Here is a 14,275-nt window from a genome sequence, read left to right as displayed (position 1 = left end):
TCCTTAATAAAAGGTTTGCATTACTCTAGCTATTTTCTCTCTCCTGTAAGAGCACCTAATGCTGACTAGGCAAGAGCCATCCATTAAGACTGTCTCCCCTTTCAGCTTAGGGGGATGTTCTCTTCACCAGCAGGAAGAGGGTATGAGAAATTAATTTTCCTTTCATTACTGCCACACCTGGGGAAAAGATCCTCCTCAGAGAAAACAGAACAAGCAAATATTTTCTTTAGGAAGAAAAGAGAAAACAGAGACCAAGGTCAGAGGAGGCAGGGGAAGAGATGTGCAACTTCCTCCACAATATTTTTATATACATGTGTGGATGCCGCTCTAGTCAATCTGGAAACATGCAAAAACAATGAAGGGTAACTGGGCTGGGGTTTACAGAGAGACAGATGGACTGCACTGTCAGCTGGTAGCGGGATGCTGAGTTCCACGTATACAAAGTCAAACACACAGGCAGAAGAGAATCTGGGCTAAGAGATATTTCAAAGCGATATTTTATGTATGTGTTTACATAGGGACATATTTTAGCTTCTCTTTCACGGGTGCCTTGGTGAGGGGCCACCAGCAGCCCTCTCCTTTCTGCTTGGTGAGTAAAAAAATACTCTGCCCAGACTGATGATGGAAAGCTTATCCTGCCTCAGTCTAGCTCCTAACTGAGAATACAAAGGATTCGGCTGTATGTCAAAAGAAAGAACCAATCAGACTGTGCACTTACACAATCTACTAGGGATCTATTTGGTCATCATCACTATATTACCTGAGCTATTACCCACTGCCCACCCAGGAGATAGGGCAGTGCTATTATCCCCATTTTACAGAGAGGGAGTTGAGGCATAAAGAACCCATGGGTAAAATTGTCAAAAGGCTCTAAGTGACATAGGAGCCTACGTCCCATTTTCAAAAGGGACTCGTGAACTTAAGAGACCAAGACACATTGACTTTCAGTGGCACTTAGGAGTCTAAGTGTCTAAGCCTCTTTTAAAAACAGGACTTAGGCTCCTAAGTCAGTTAGATACTTTTGAAAGTTTTATCCCCCATGACCTGTCCAAGGTCACAAAAGAACCTGGAGCAGAGCTGGGAGTTGAACCTTAGGTGTCCTGAATCCCTGGACAGTGCTCTAATCATAAGACCATCCTCCTTCTCTCAAAACCAGTTAAGAGAACTATCAGATAGAGGCCTGAAAAATATTCAGAACAAAGTTTGATAGAACAGTGCTCAGAATTCAAAGGTTTTTTCCTTCACATTTCATTATGAACTCAGAATTTGGCCCATTTCATGGAACTTGTGCTAAGAAATGCATATGTTTCAAGCAAAACCAGTCCTTTTTTCCAACAAGAATGGGCCAGTTTTTAGGCAAAGATGCTTATGCAGCAAAAACCATGGGAAAATTTACAATTTCCCATATTTCCAATAGGCCAATGGCCTTATTTACTGTAAATGCCAGCAATATTGCAAATTAAAGCACCAGTCCAGGAGCGCATGCTTAACTTTAAGCATCTGAGGAGCCCCAATGATGTACATTTTTTGGTTTTAATAATTAACCTGGATTCTCATGCGCTCAGAGACAATTTGCTTTCTCTCAGTTGTACAGTTGGGCTGCCAAAGTGGCAGTATCATATAATTACTGGATTGTTAATTATTCTGTTTTATTATATTTTAAAACTCTTTAGAAAGCTGTAATGATGTGGTCTTCCTTGCTATTAGATATTAGTAGTAAGATTATCTTTTTTAAAATTAGCATGTGGTTTCCTTAGCAGCTTTGTTCCTTTTATCTGATGGTAATTTTCAAAAGGGCTTCATTGTGTTGCTAAAGGTGAGTGAATAATTACTAAAGAATACTTTTATTAAACAGTTTTGCTTTTTTCTGTTTGTGGAATGTCTGTGAACAGAGCATGAATTACTTTGAAGTTATTACACTATTTTACTTTTCCTTTGGTTTAAGTTGTGCATAGCTGATAGACCTAATAAAAGTCACATGGTAATGTTTATGTTCCCTGATTGGATAAGCATAACCCTTCTAATCAGGCTTTAGGCTAAAACCCAGTGTGAAATTCACCTGTGCACAGAGAACTTGCAAAAGGCACATGTTTCATGTAAGTCCCATTCAAATCTGTAAACTTTTGTGCTAACAAAACTAAGCTGCAGAAAGTGATTATAAGAGGGATGCAAATCTAGCTGAAATAAATTCATTAAAAATGTAAACAAATATATGCACTTCCCTCTCTCCCACCCACCTGCCAACCTCAGCTTTGGGTGTTCACAATAAGAGCACTCCAAATGATTTCCCACCACAACACACATATTTCTTACAAAAGATATTCTTCTGAGTGTCACTATGCAAGTCCCAAAACCCTCTCATGGATTCTCTCACAAAGTTCAGAATTTGGATAAGTATTTGGTAGTCTGTGCAGTTAAAAAAAATTTCTGAACTTCTTGTGCCTGCAAATCTAGGTTGGAAAGCCCATGAGGTCCGGCTGTCTCATGTGATTTTGGTACCTTCAGTTCCAGACATATACCCTGAGCGTGCCCTCTCTTGCAGAGAGTCAGCCTTTCTAAGTATTTCAGAACCCTGCCATTCCAGTGTAATTTTATGGGGAGAGACGTTTCCAAAACCATGTGTCCATCCTTCTGACTAGAGATACTTACGTGTCCACGAATCTCCTGCTGAGGTTTGAGATGACAAACGGAGAACCAGTCTGGAAGGGAGGGTCCCGGATCACCTTGTACCGGATGGGTCTGCAGTCTGTACACAGCAGGCTTCGTGGGATGGAGCTCAGCATGGCCGCATCAATCTCCAGGTGCTCATCCAAGGTGTAGATCTGGATGCCGTACACTTCCTCGCCCACCTGTTTGGCATTCAGCTTGATGGTCAGAGGGATGTCGCAGAAGACGTTCTGGGGCCCCAGAGAGATGTTCTTCCCGCCGATGGTCAGCAGCTTGATGTCATTCACTGCTCCGCTGGAGTCCCAATCCGTGGAGACAAATGTCACCCAGACTGTGAGGGACTCTGGGATCAAGGGATAGCGGAACTCCAGCTCTAGATAGCAGCCCTGGGGCTCGGGACAGACTGGCGGTACTGTGTGCTGGTGGACCCCTGAGTTGGGACTCCAAGTCCTGACACTGGGTTTACAAGGTTGCTCTACATCAGGGTGACCTGAAGGAAAGGCAGAAGCAAAGAAGTGAGATAAAGGATGTTAAGAGACTATGGCTTAGCACTGATTTCACAGTCTTCTGAAATACAAACCTACAAGCTAAGAGTAGAGCAGGCCACCTCCAGGCTCGGAGATAAGCTATATATTTAGATGGAAGAATGAAAGATATCAGGACTGAGAGACTGTGGAAAGAGGTCGGAGGCTGCCTAGAACTGTACCCTGCATTTCAGAAAGGTTTTGTGTGACACAGCAATTGGGTGAGAAATGAGCTCTTAGGTAATGTGTTCTGTCCAAGTGCTAATGCAAGATTGTTCTGTACTGTACAATATGAGCTGGATTCACCAGCACATCATGGCCATGCAAAAGAACCACCAACACAGTTTCACTGGCTGGCTGAGCCCAGTTTAGGGCTGTCTTTCGTCACCAGAGAGGCACAAAACATCTGGACGTGTCAGTAAACCTGGCCCCGTATTTTCAATCTCCAGTTTCAAGTGAAGGTTGCTACCACTGTGATGATTCCACAGTCTGAAAGAGCTCAAAGTGGGAAATGATTCTTTCCAACAATCAGCCTCAATTCTCATTACTTTAATTTCACCCCATTGCTGCTAACTATGCCCTCTTGTGGCATTTTATTATATAATTAGGAACAAAAAGAATTTTTACAATGTTACTGGTCCATAAGTGGATGGAAATGGAAGAATCATCAATAACAACACAGAAAAGGTGAAAATGTTCAATAAATACATTTATTCCATGTTTGGGGGGAAATGAACAGATGATGCACTCTCATCATATGATGATGTTAATGTTCTGTCCATTTCACTAGTATCTCAGTAAGTTGTTAAACAACAGCTACTAAAGTTAGATATTTTTAAATCAGCAGATTCAGATAACTTACATCCAAGAGTTCTAAAAGAGTAGGCTCAGGAGCTTACTGGATGGTTAATGTTGATTTTCAATAAGTTTTGGAACACTAGGAAAATTCTGGAAGGCTGGAAGGAAGATAATGCTGTACCAATATTTTAAAACAGTAAATGGGATGATCCGGGTAGTTATGGGCCTGTCAGTATGACATCAAGCTGGGACAAGATAATGGAGTGGCTGATATGGGACTTGATTAAAGAATTAAAAGAGGGTAATATAATTCATGCCAATCAATGTGGGTGTATGGAAAGTAGATCCTGTCAAACTAATTTGATTTTTTATAAGATTATAAGTTTTGTTGATAAAGGTAATAATGTTGATGTAATATACTTTGATTTTATAAGGCATTTGACTTGGTACAGCATGACATTTTGATTAAAAAACTAGAATGATATAAAATGAACATGGCTCGCATTAAATGGATTTAAAGTTGGCTAACTGATAGGTCTCAAAATGTAACTGTAAATAGGAAATCATCATCAACAGGGTGTATTTCTAGTGGGGTCTTGCAGGATTCTGTTCTTGGTTCTACATTATTTAACATTTTTTTTATTAATGACAAAATAAACAAAAAATCAATCACTGATAAATTTCACAGATGACACAAAAATTGGAAGAATGGCAAATAACAAGGAGGACAGATCACTGATACAGACTGATTTGGATTTTTGGGTAAACTGGATGCAATCAAACAATATGTATTTTAATATGGCTAAATGTAAATGTATACATCTAGGAACAAAGAAAGTATTTCATACTTAGAGGATGGGGGAACTCTATCCTGGGAAGCAGTGACTCTGAAAGGATTTTGGGGTTGTGGTGGATGATCAGCTGAACATGAGCTCCCAGTGTGATACTGGATAAAAGGGCTAATGCAATCCTTGGATGCATAAACAAGGGAATCTTGAGTAGAAGAGAGGTTATTGCCCTCTGTGTTTGACACTGGTATGACCACTGCTGGAACACTGTGTCTATTTCTGGTGTCCACAATTCAAAAAGAATGTTGAAAAGAAGGAGAGGACTCAGAGAAGAGCCAGGAATATGATTAAAAGATTAGAAAACCTGTCTTATAGTGACAGACTCAAGCGGCTCAATCTATTTAGCTTAACAAAGAGAAGGTTAAGGGGTGACTTGATTACAGCCTATAAGCACCTAAATAGGGAATATATATTTAGTACAGGGCTCTTCAGTGTAGTAGAGAATGCTATAACATGATCCAGTGGCTGGAAACTGAAGTTAGACAAATCAGACTGGAAATAAGGCATATTTTTTTAACAGTGAGAGTGACGGGGAAGTTCTCTGGCCTGTGTTAGACAGGAGGCCAGACTAGATGATCATAATGGTGCCTTCTGGCCTAGGAATCTATGAATCACTTTCAAATAATCCATTTCTCTCCAAAGGACACAAAGAACAAATAAAGTGCATTTGATTAGTCTGAAGGGCAGCTACATTGTGCTGTTAAGAGGTTGACATGTTCACAAGGGCTCTTTGGGTGAAATTCACTACTGTGCCGAAGGCCAGTACAAGGCTGATGCCGTGTGATGGAAGCCCAGGGCTTTTGGATGGAAGTAGTGCATAGACCTTGTGTTGGCTCTGTGCTAGGTGAATTTCACCCGTTGTGATGAAATAACGAGAAAATGTGCTCTTAAATTTCTCACCACTGGCTTTGCTCTACAACACAGGAGGTATTACTAAAAGCTAATGAAAGCCACAATGCTTGCTGGGCTCCCAAATAGTTGGTAACATTACAATCTGGCATAAAATCATGTACTGAAAGATCCAGAGAGGTCGGATGGGTGGAACAGTCGGTAACAGAATCCAGTGCGAGCTATAAATTCCCTCTTCCTTCCCAAATAACCACACGGAGAGGGAGTCAGCTGGACAGAGAGAATACAAAGCAGAGGAGAGAAGGAGGGGAAAGTAAAGATAAAGAGAGAGAAAGAGAGCACACAGCCGAATGTAATAGAGGAAGAAAAGAAGGGAAACAAAGCATTGGTCAAACACAATTAAGAGAGAACATGAGTGTTAATTTAAAAAGAAAATGCCAATATGTGCGTTTTTCTCATTGTCTGCGATCCTCTGAAGTGTTAGAAATATGTTTTATTATTTATTATTTATTTTCCTGAAGGTTGGCTTGTAGGAAAGACTCTCCAGTTCAGTCAAAAGGAGTCCAGATGCAGAATGATTTCCTTACAGCAAATGCAGTCCTGGCAGAGGGCCAAACGGTGACACCCTTTCCCCATTAGCCCCTTCCACACGTACCTTTTCTACCCCTCACACACATCACTGTGCAGCAGGAATGCCACTTACCTCAGGCATGGAAAGAGACCCAAGCTCAAGTAGCAGTGACATATTTTGAAGGAAGCCAGGGCTCTGTTTCAAGCTCTGTACTATTTCTTTAGTTAGCTCTCCCTTTCTTACGATTCCAGCAGGGCAACTGCTGAGCCCCTCATCTGCTCCCCCCGCCCCCCAACCTCATTCCTGCCAGGATTACAAGCATTGAGTGTTTGATCAATCTGAGTAGCAAATAATCCATCCAGCTCAGATTATCTCAGAACATTTGCTGCAGTGTGTATGCGCAGTCAGGTCCAACGGTTAAACTGTATCTGGTACACTGAGCTCCTGACGATAGCCCAAAGAAAAGGTTTTAACCACAGATCCCCAAGGACTTTCGACAGGGGAGGGTAAGTACCATTTGGCAAATGGGGAAATTGAGGCACAGAGTGGTTTGGGGCCAGGCCCAGTTTTTCAAAGGTGGCCACTGCCTTTGGCTTCCTGTTTTTGGAAACTGACACATCGGGCAGGATTTTCGGTGGTATGCTGCACCCATGGCTCACTTTGGCTTCACTGGGAATTGTGGGCATTCAGCGCCTCTGAAAGTCAGGCTTGAGATGGGGCTCTTTTAAAAAGGTCACACAGTGCATGAGCGGCAGAGCCAGGAGTAGAACCCAGGGTTACAAAAGCCAGCGTCCCATTCACTGGACCACATTGTCTTTCTTCCATTCACCTTCCCTCCTTCTTCCCCCTTTTCTTTTTCCAGGCTTTCAAATCCCCTACAGGACTGCAACGCAGACTGCTCTGGCACAAATGAGAGACATCCTCAGAAAGGGTGCAATCCACCCAGCACACTGCTTGTGCAACACTTACACAGCCAATGGGCTAACTCCCCCACAGGGGTGAATTTCACTCCAACTGCAGAGAGTTTAATACTACTAGACATTTATCCATACTAAGCAACAGCAGTTCTGACTAGCTACACTGTATGCTTGACCACAGCCCTGCATAGACTGAAAGCCTGAGCAAACTACAGACGTTACTACTTTAAAAAATTTCAGGTAGCTCGATTTAGTTAGTTTAACAAAGAGAAGTTTAAGGGATCATTTGATCACAGTTTATAAATACTTACATGGGGAACAAATATTTGATAATGGGCTCTTCAGTCTAGCAGATAAAGGTATAAAGCAGATAAAGATCTAATGGCTTGAAGTTGAAACTAGACAAATTCAGGCTGGAATAAGGTGTACATTTTTTAACAATGAGAGTAATTCACCACCAGAATAACCTACCAAGATTAATGGTGGAATCTCTATTACTGACAATTTTAAAATCAAGACTGGATGCTTTTTTTAAAAAAAGATTCTTTTGGAGAAGTTCTAGGGCCTGTGTTATGCTGGAGATTAGATAAGATGATCACCGTGGTCTCTTCTGGCCTTGGAATGTATGAATTTATGATTAGTCAGACACTGTGTTGAGCTTGGAGAAAAGATTATATTTAATTGTGGAGAGTATGAAAAGTCCTACTCCATGCACCGTTGGGTTTCTACAGCAGGGTGACTACGGCAAAAGGAAGTAGTACCAAACATATGGCAGCACTTTTAAACAAATTTGCTTCGTGCCCCTTTTACGTTCGTCTTCTGCAAATATGCCAGTAAATGAGTTAATTGGCGGGAATGATCGTAGCAATGTCAGATCCTATGCAAGCAGTGCAGAATGGACACGAAGAATGCATTTTGGATTTGCAAGCATGAGTGACACACTATACCCTGACTCACTGAGTTGCGCTCATTCATTCAGGGCAAAGAAACATACCATGTGACCTATGTGTCCAATTAAGACAGCTCAAATTCGAATATAGAATAAACTGCTCTTGAGCAATGTATTTGGCCATTGCCAGAGGCAGAGTACTGGATTGTCCAGTGGTCTGATCCATCATGGCTATTCCATATTCCCAGCTTCCATTAATCAGTATGACAGAGGCAGCCACAACCTACCCTTGACTGACAAAGAGAACTTAAGGCTTGAAATTGCAGCAATTAGGTTCATTGTAGCTTTTGATCCATGTGAGAACTGTGGTTTTCTGGTAAGCTGGAAGAGTACCACAAAGTATTTCCCATGAATATTGGCTCAAACTTTAAGATGAGCTTGTTTTGACCATGCTTTTTTCTCTTTTAGGGCTGCTTCCCAGGACCATTCCAATAGTGGAGTGTTTACACACATGAATCATTGCAGAAAGTGGTTTTTAAGCTTGCTGAATACTTGCAGAGAGACAATTAACGAAGTCAGGCAATGGTCTAACTAGGCTGTTTGCTACTAAGACCAAGTGTGCAAACACAAACACACACAGTTACCGTATGCCAGTGACTGGGTGGTGATGACGGAAAATTACAGACCAGCAAATGCCATCCACTTGGTAGATCTTATATACAGGAGAGGACATGGATGATTAACACAGTAGCCGGACACGGTTTCCAAAACCCCTCGCCATAGCTATGGCCCAACTGCAATTGAATAAGACAGATAAGGATCTGACTGCACATGTCATAGCTAAGAATATGCAGGCACACACACTGTGATAAGAGGAAATTAAATGTAAACTCTGCAGCCCGCTAATAATATCTTACAGTGGCCCATTTTTTTCTAGCAATATTGCCTCTGGCTAGGCCTGTGTGATCCAAAAGGAAAAGGTGCTGTTAGCGCCTCAAATTAGCGCTAGTTGGAGACATTTAGACAGAACCAGATATTCCGATGCATTGTGCAGGTCTGTCAATATCAACATGCTTTGCGGAATGGGGTTGATTTCACCAGAATTTCATTTTGGAAGAAAACGGTGGGTGGTGGGTGGGAGGAGGGAATGAGATTTGATAATGTTGAAACATTTCAATCTTTTGTTTTGAAATGACTTATTGTTTTAACATTGGTTTCAGAGTAGCAGCCGTGTTAGTCTGTATTCGCAAAAAGAAAAGGAGTACTTGTGGCACCTTAAAGACTAACAAATTTATTAGAGCATAAGCTTTAAGCATAAGCTTTCGTGAGCTACAGCATCCGATGAAGTGAGCTGTAGCTCACGAAAGCTTATGCTCTAATAAATTTGTTAGTCTTTAAGGTGCCACAAGTACTCCTTTTCTTTTTGTTTTAACATTGTTTATCTTTTGTATTATATTTATGATATATTATAAAAGGTATATATATAACATCGACATGTAAACAAAATGAATAGAAACAAAATGGGTTGACTCAGACCCCCAAACTAATTTGGGGAGAGAATTGTTCTTCATGGAGAATTTAGAAATTTTCTATTTTCGGTCCAATTCTGAATAAAGCCAGAGTTTGAAATCTCAAAATCCTTTGTGAAATGAGACTTCCATCCTCTAGACATCCTCTATATCCAAAATTCTCTAGTCCTGTTTCTCTGCTCCCTCACCCTGAAAGATACAAAGCCCCACTGGCTTCTTCCTGCCTCCTCTAGATTATAGTACTTATAAGTCAACAAGTCAAGGAACAGAAACAATGGCATGGAATTTATACAACCAATCACAATGCATGTTTTAATCTTTTGAGTATCATCCATTCACTGTTTGTGATTAAGACACAGACTTAAAAAATGTGAACAATCTGTCAGGTGAACTTGAATGGGGGATGCATTTGAGGGCACTGAGATCTGCTTGTGGACATTCAACAGACAGAAAAAAAAAAGGCTAGATACACTGAGTAAGTTATTCAATGTGAATTATTCACCCAATCTATCTTCTGGTGAACGGTTCATCTGTCTCTCATGCTCTTATAGGAGTTCAAAACCTTAGACTGCTGCCTTGCCCATTTCTGATCCCCTGATCATCTTGATGAGATGAAACCAACAATGGGTCACAGCTTCTTATGGAAAACCAGTTCAATTTCTACGAAGATCAGAAAAATATTTCATACCATGATTTGTCTCTCAATTGCAGTGTTTGTAAAATATCCAGCTTAATATCTAAATCTAAAGCTGGAATAATCAGTGCTTGGACAAAAATCTGCTTCATATGGATGAAAAAAGGGAAAAGGAAATATATTGCAAGGATTCCTGATGAAAAAGTTTTTCTTCTAAATTATGGAAAAGGTTCTGCAGTCCCCAGAAACCAATGAAGGATCCTATATTAAGATACACTAGGAAGGTAGATTATAAAAATTTGGGGCCCAATTCTCCATTGCCTTAAATCAGTTCTACACTGGTATAACTCCATTGAAATGGACAGAGCTACACCTTATAAACTGGGTATAACTGAGTGGGGAATCAACTCTCCCAAGCTTTTCCTAACATTGTTGAGCTAAAACTGTATATCCAGCAGGTAAACATTTAAACTTCTGCTGTGTTGTTGTTTGTTTGTTTATTAAATTTCTTGGCATTAATTGCTATGCAGGACTATTCATAGTAACACCCCATAAGTCAGCATTTGCTATTTGGGATACATTGAAATTAATCAATCAATTCATTAATCAATCAAGGAACTGATTTTGCCTCCCTTATTCCTGCTCTGCAAGTAGTCCCCACTGCTTTCAATGAGGCTACTCCTGGAGTAAGGTACTACTCAATGCAAGTAAAGGTGGTAGAATCTGGGTCTCAATAAATAAAATTAAATATTGCATTTTTGTGGGTTGGAGTAAACAGGCCTCTCTGTCGGCACTTCTTTCACTTCATGTTACAAATCAGATTAGTCATGGTTTCTTGGCACAGTTCTGCTCTCAGAAATTCATGCTCAGCTCCCACTGACTTAAATGGGAGCTGTACAGGTATGTCTGAGCACACAGATTTCAGCTAATTAGCTATGCCATGGCGGAAGCCGGTCCTGTGTGTTTATCTGCCCTTTATTTTTGTTCATGCCACATGAAAAGATAACCAGTGTTAACTTTATCTCTTCCTCATTTTGCCCCTTTCTCCCTTCTTTCCCATCTCTAGTGTTTCTACCCATCCCCCACCTTTTCCCTTCCATAGGAGAGCCATCCCTCCTTCCAACTCACCTTCTGCTTCCCGTGGACTCCAGTGCCCAGATGGATCACATGGCATTGGTGAAGAAGCACCGAAAGCATATTGCACCAGGACTCTTCCTTCTGTACACAGATCACATGCTGATCCCACTTCTCTAGGAAGCCAGGAAAACAGAAGAACACATCAACTTAGTAACAGCTGAATGAGCTGCTTCTCCTACAATACTAAAAGCCACAAGATTTAGAATTCAATTCCACTTAACCCCCTTTTCTTAGGGCATTGGCAAACTGCACTTTGCAGCATGACCTTCTGTAGGGTTCAGCTAATAGCCTGTGAGGACTGCATCTGTGTTTTTAAAATGAGTACAGAATACAAAATGACAGCAACTTGTAAAATCAGGCTGGGTTATTTATTTTTTCTTCGCTACAACTGGATCAAACCTTGATAAAAGAAAACCCTGTCTAGTTGTTAAAGCAGAGAAATAGGCATCAGGAGAGTGCAGTTCCATTCCTGGCTCCGTCATGGACTTCATGCATGACATTAGGTAAGGCACTTCTTCTGCTGCAATTTCCCCCTCTGTAAAATATGGTTAATAACAGCTACCTGAATAAGGTTCTGTGAGCAAAGATGTAGAGTATGGGGGAAAAAACAAACAAACAAACAACCTCACTGATTCAGAAATATTTTTACTAAAAAGTGCACAGGGACAGAACCTCAATGGGTGTAAATTGGCTTACCTCCATTGACTTCAATAAAGCTATACTGATTTGCACCAGCTGAAGATCTGGCCTGCCCGGCAGTTTGCAATAATTCTGGGTCTTATTCATTTGGAAGTATTTTTGAAAAGTATTTGCAGACCATAAAGGTATCACAAATTTTGGCACAAATAGATTATCCATTCAAAGATGTGGCATAGAGAGACTACATTTACAGAGTTTGTGGATGACACCAAGCTCAGAGGGGTTGCAAGGTCAGAGGGTAGGATTAAAATTGAAAATGATCTGGACAAACTGGACAAATGGTTGGATGCAAACTGGATGAAATTCAATAAGGACAAATGCAAAGTACTCCACTTACGAAGCAACAATCAATTGTAAAAATACAAAATGGGAAATGACTGCCTAAGAAGAAGTCCTGTGGAAGGGATCTGGGGATTATAGTGGATCACAAGCTAAATGTAAGTCAATAGTGTAACACTGTTGCAAAACAAGCAAACATCATTCTGGGATATATTAGCAGGAGTGTTGAAAGCAAGACATGAGAAGTACTTCTTTTGCTCTACTCTCAGCTGGAGTGCTGTTTCCAGTTCTCCAGTGGGACCTTAAAGACTAACAGATTTATTTGAGCATAAGGTTTCATGGGAAAAAAACCCCTCTGATACTTGTTTCCAGTTCTGGGTGCCACATTTCAGGAAAGATGTGGAAAAATTGAAGAAAGTCCAGATGAGAGCAACAAAAATGATTAGAGGTCTAGAACAGTGTTTCTCAATCTTTTTTGTTACCAGTGATCAGCTTACTGCCTTCCTAATCCGTGTCAGGGAGATCTCAGGGACCGGTGCTGATCCATGGACCAGTTGTTGAGAAACACTGGTCTAGAAAACATGGCCTATGAGGGAAGATTGAAAAAATTGTGTTTGTTTAGTCTTGAAAAGAGGAGACTGTGGAGACATCTTTACAGTTTTCAAGTACATATAAGGTTGTTACAAGGAGGAAGGTGAACAATTGTTCTCATTAACCTCTGAGGATAGGACAAGAAGCAGTGGGCTTAAATTGAAGCAAGGGAGGTTTAGCTTGGACATTAGGAAAAACTTACTGACGGGTAGTTAAGCATTGGAACAAATTGCCTAGGGAGGTTGTGGAATCTCTGTCACTGTTTAAGAACAGGTTAGGCAAACACCTGTCAAGAACCGTCTAGTTATTACATATTCCTGCCTTGAATGCAGAGTACTGGACTCGATGACCTATTGAGGTCCCTTCCAGTCCTACACTTCTATGATGTGCTACCTGCTATTCAGCATTTGTGGGTCTTCCATTCTAAAAAGTTGACCACCCATTTAGGGAGCAGACGAATATCATGTGACTTTAAGTGACCAATTGCACAACACGCCGGTTTAACTCCACTAAAGTATTTCATAGGACATGTTAACTATTGAGTTAGTCATAGTTTGAGTAAATAATAGAGCTCAACTAATTACCATTTGTAAAATGCTTTAAGATCCTAGGATGAAAGATACTAAGTAAGTGAAACACAGAATTATCACCAGGCATTTGTGTTAGACCCTAATGGTAATTTGTTTACTAGACCTTAATAGCTAATAGTTCTCAGTCCCTCCTCAAAGAAACTCCTGCACTAGCACTTGCTCCTGGAGGATCAAGTGAAAGCTCCATGTGAATCCAAGTTTTCACATTTAGGACAGCTTTTTACTCAAATGAGCAGCTATAGTTTCATCATAGGTTATCATGGTGGAAAAAGCAATGGGCTTACAGAAAAACATTTTCCTTTCTCAGCAATGACTTGGAGGTAAGAGAAATCATAAGGAACATCATGTGGGAAAGGCTGTGAACAGATATTCTCCTCTTACTTTTCCAAATTGGGAGCAAAACTCAGCCCCTGTATAACTCCATTGGTTAAAAAAGGAGCGTTACACTAGGGATGACTCTTGGGTTAAAGCTTTTGGTTTGTCTAATCATGCACATGTGGGCATACAAATCCTATAAGCAGACCTGGGCAACAGAACTGATTAAGAGTTTGCTATTACAGGTTTGTGACTCTCCGAGCCAGATTCTCCACTACCGTGCAAATGAGGACAAAGTGGGTTTAAAATGTTACTAATTCAGAATGGCAATAATTTATACTGAATTTATACATATATAATGGGTGTACAGGGTAATGGAAAATCTTGCCCTCCATGTTTTTGGAGAAATCAAGTACTGGGCACATTTCAGTGTACGAA

General features: G+C 40.7%; 1 protein-coding gene across 1 annotated transcript in view; it reads right to left on the bottom strand.

Moving 5' to 3' along the window:
• Positions 1-14,275, bottom strand: part of PAPPA (pappalysin 1) — a 228,182-nt gene that overhangs the window by 134,136 nt on the left and 79,771 nt on the right. The window contains exons 6-7 of the mRNA XM_038374672.2: positions 11,355-11,476; positions 2,650-3,157 (exon numbers count right to left, since the gene is read on the bottom strand). Of these exons, the coding sequence (XP_038230600.1) occupies positions 2,650-3,157; positions 11,355-11,476 (630 nt within the window). The remainder of the gene's footprint in view (positions 1-2,649; positions 3,158-11,354; positions 11,477-14,275) is intronic.

This window comes from Dermochelys coriacea, chromosome 16 (assembly GCF_009764565.3).
Source record: "Dermochelys coriacea isolate rDerCor1 chromosome 16, rDerCor1.pri.v4, whole genome shotgun sequence".
NCBI classification, from domain to species: domain Eukaryota; kingdom Metazoa; phylum Chordata; order Testudines; family Dermochelyidae; genus Dermochelys; species Dermochelys coriacea.
The sequence above is the reverse complement of the archived record's forward strand: the minus strand, read 5'-3'. Positions and strand labels throughout refer to the sequence as shown.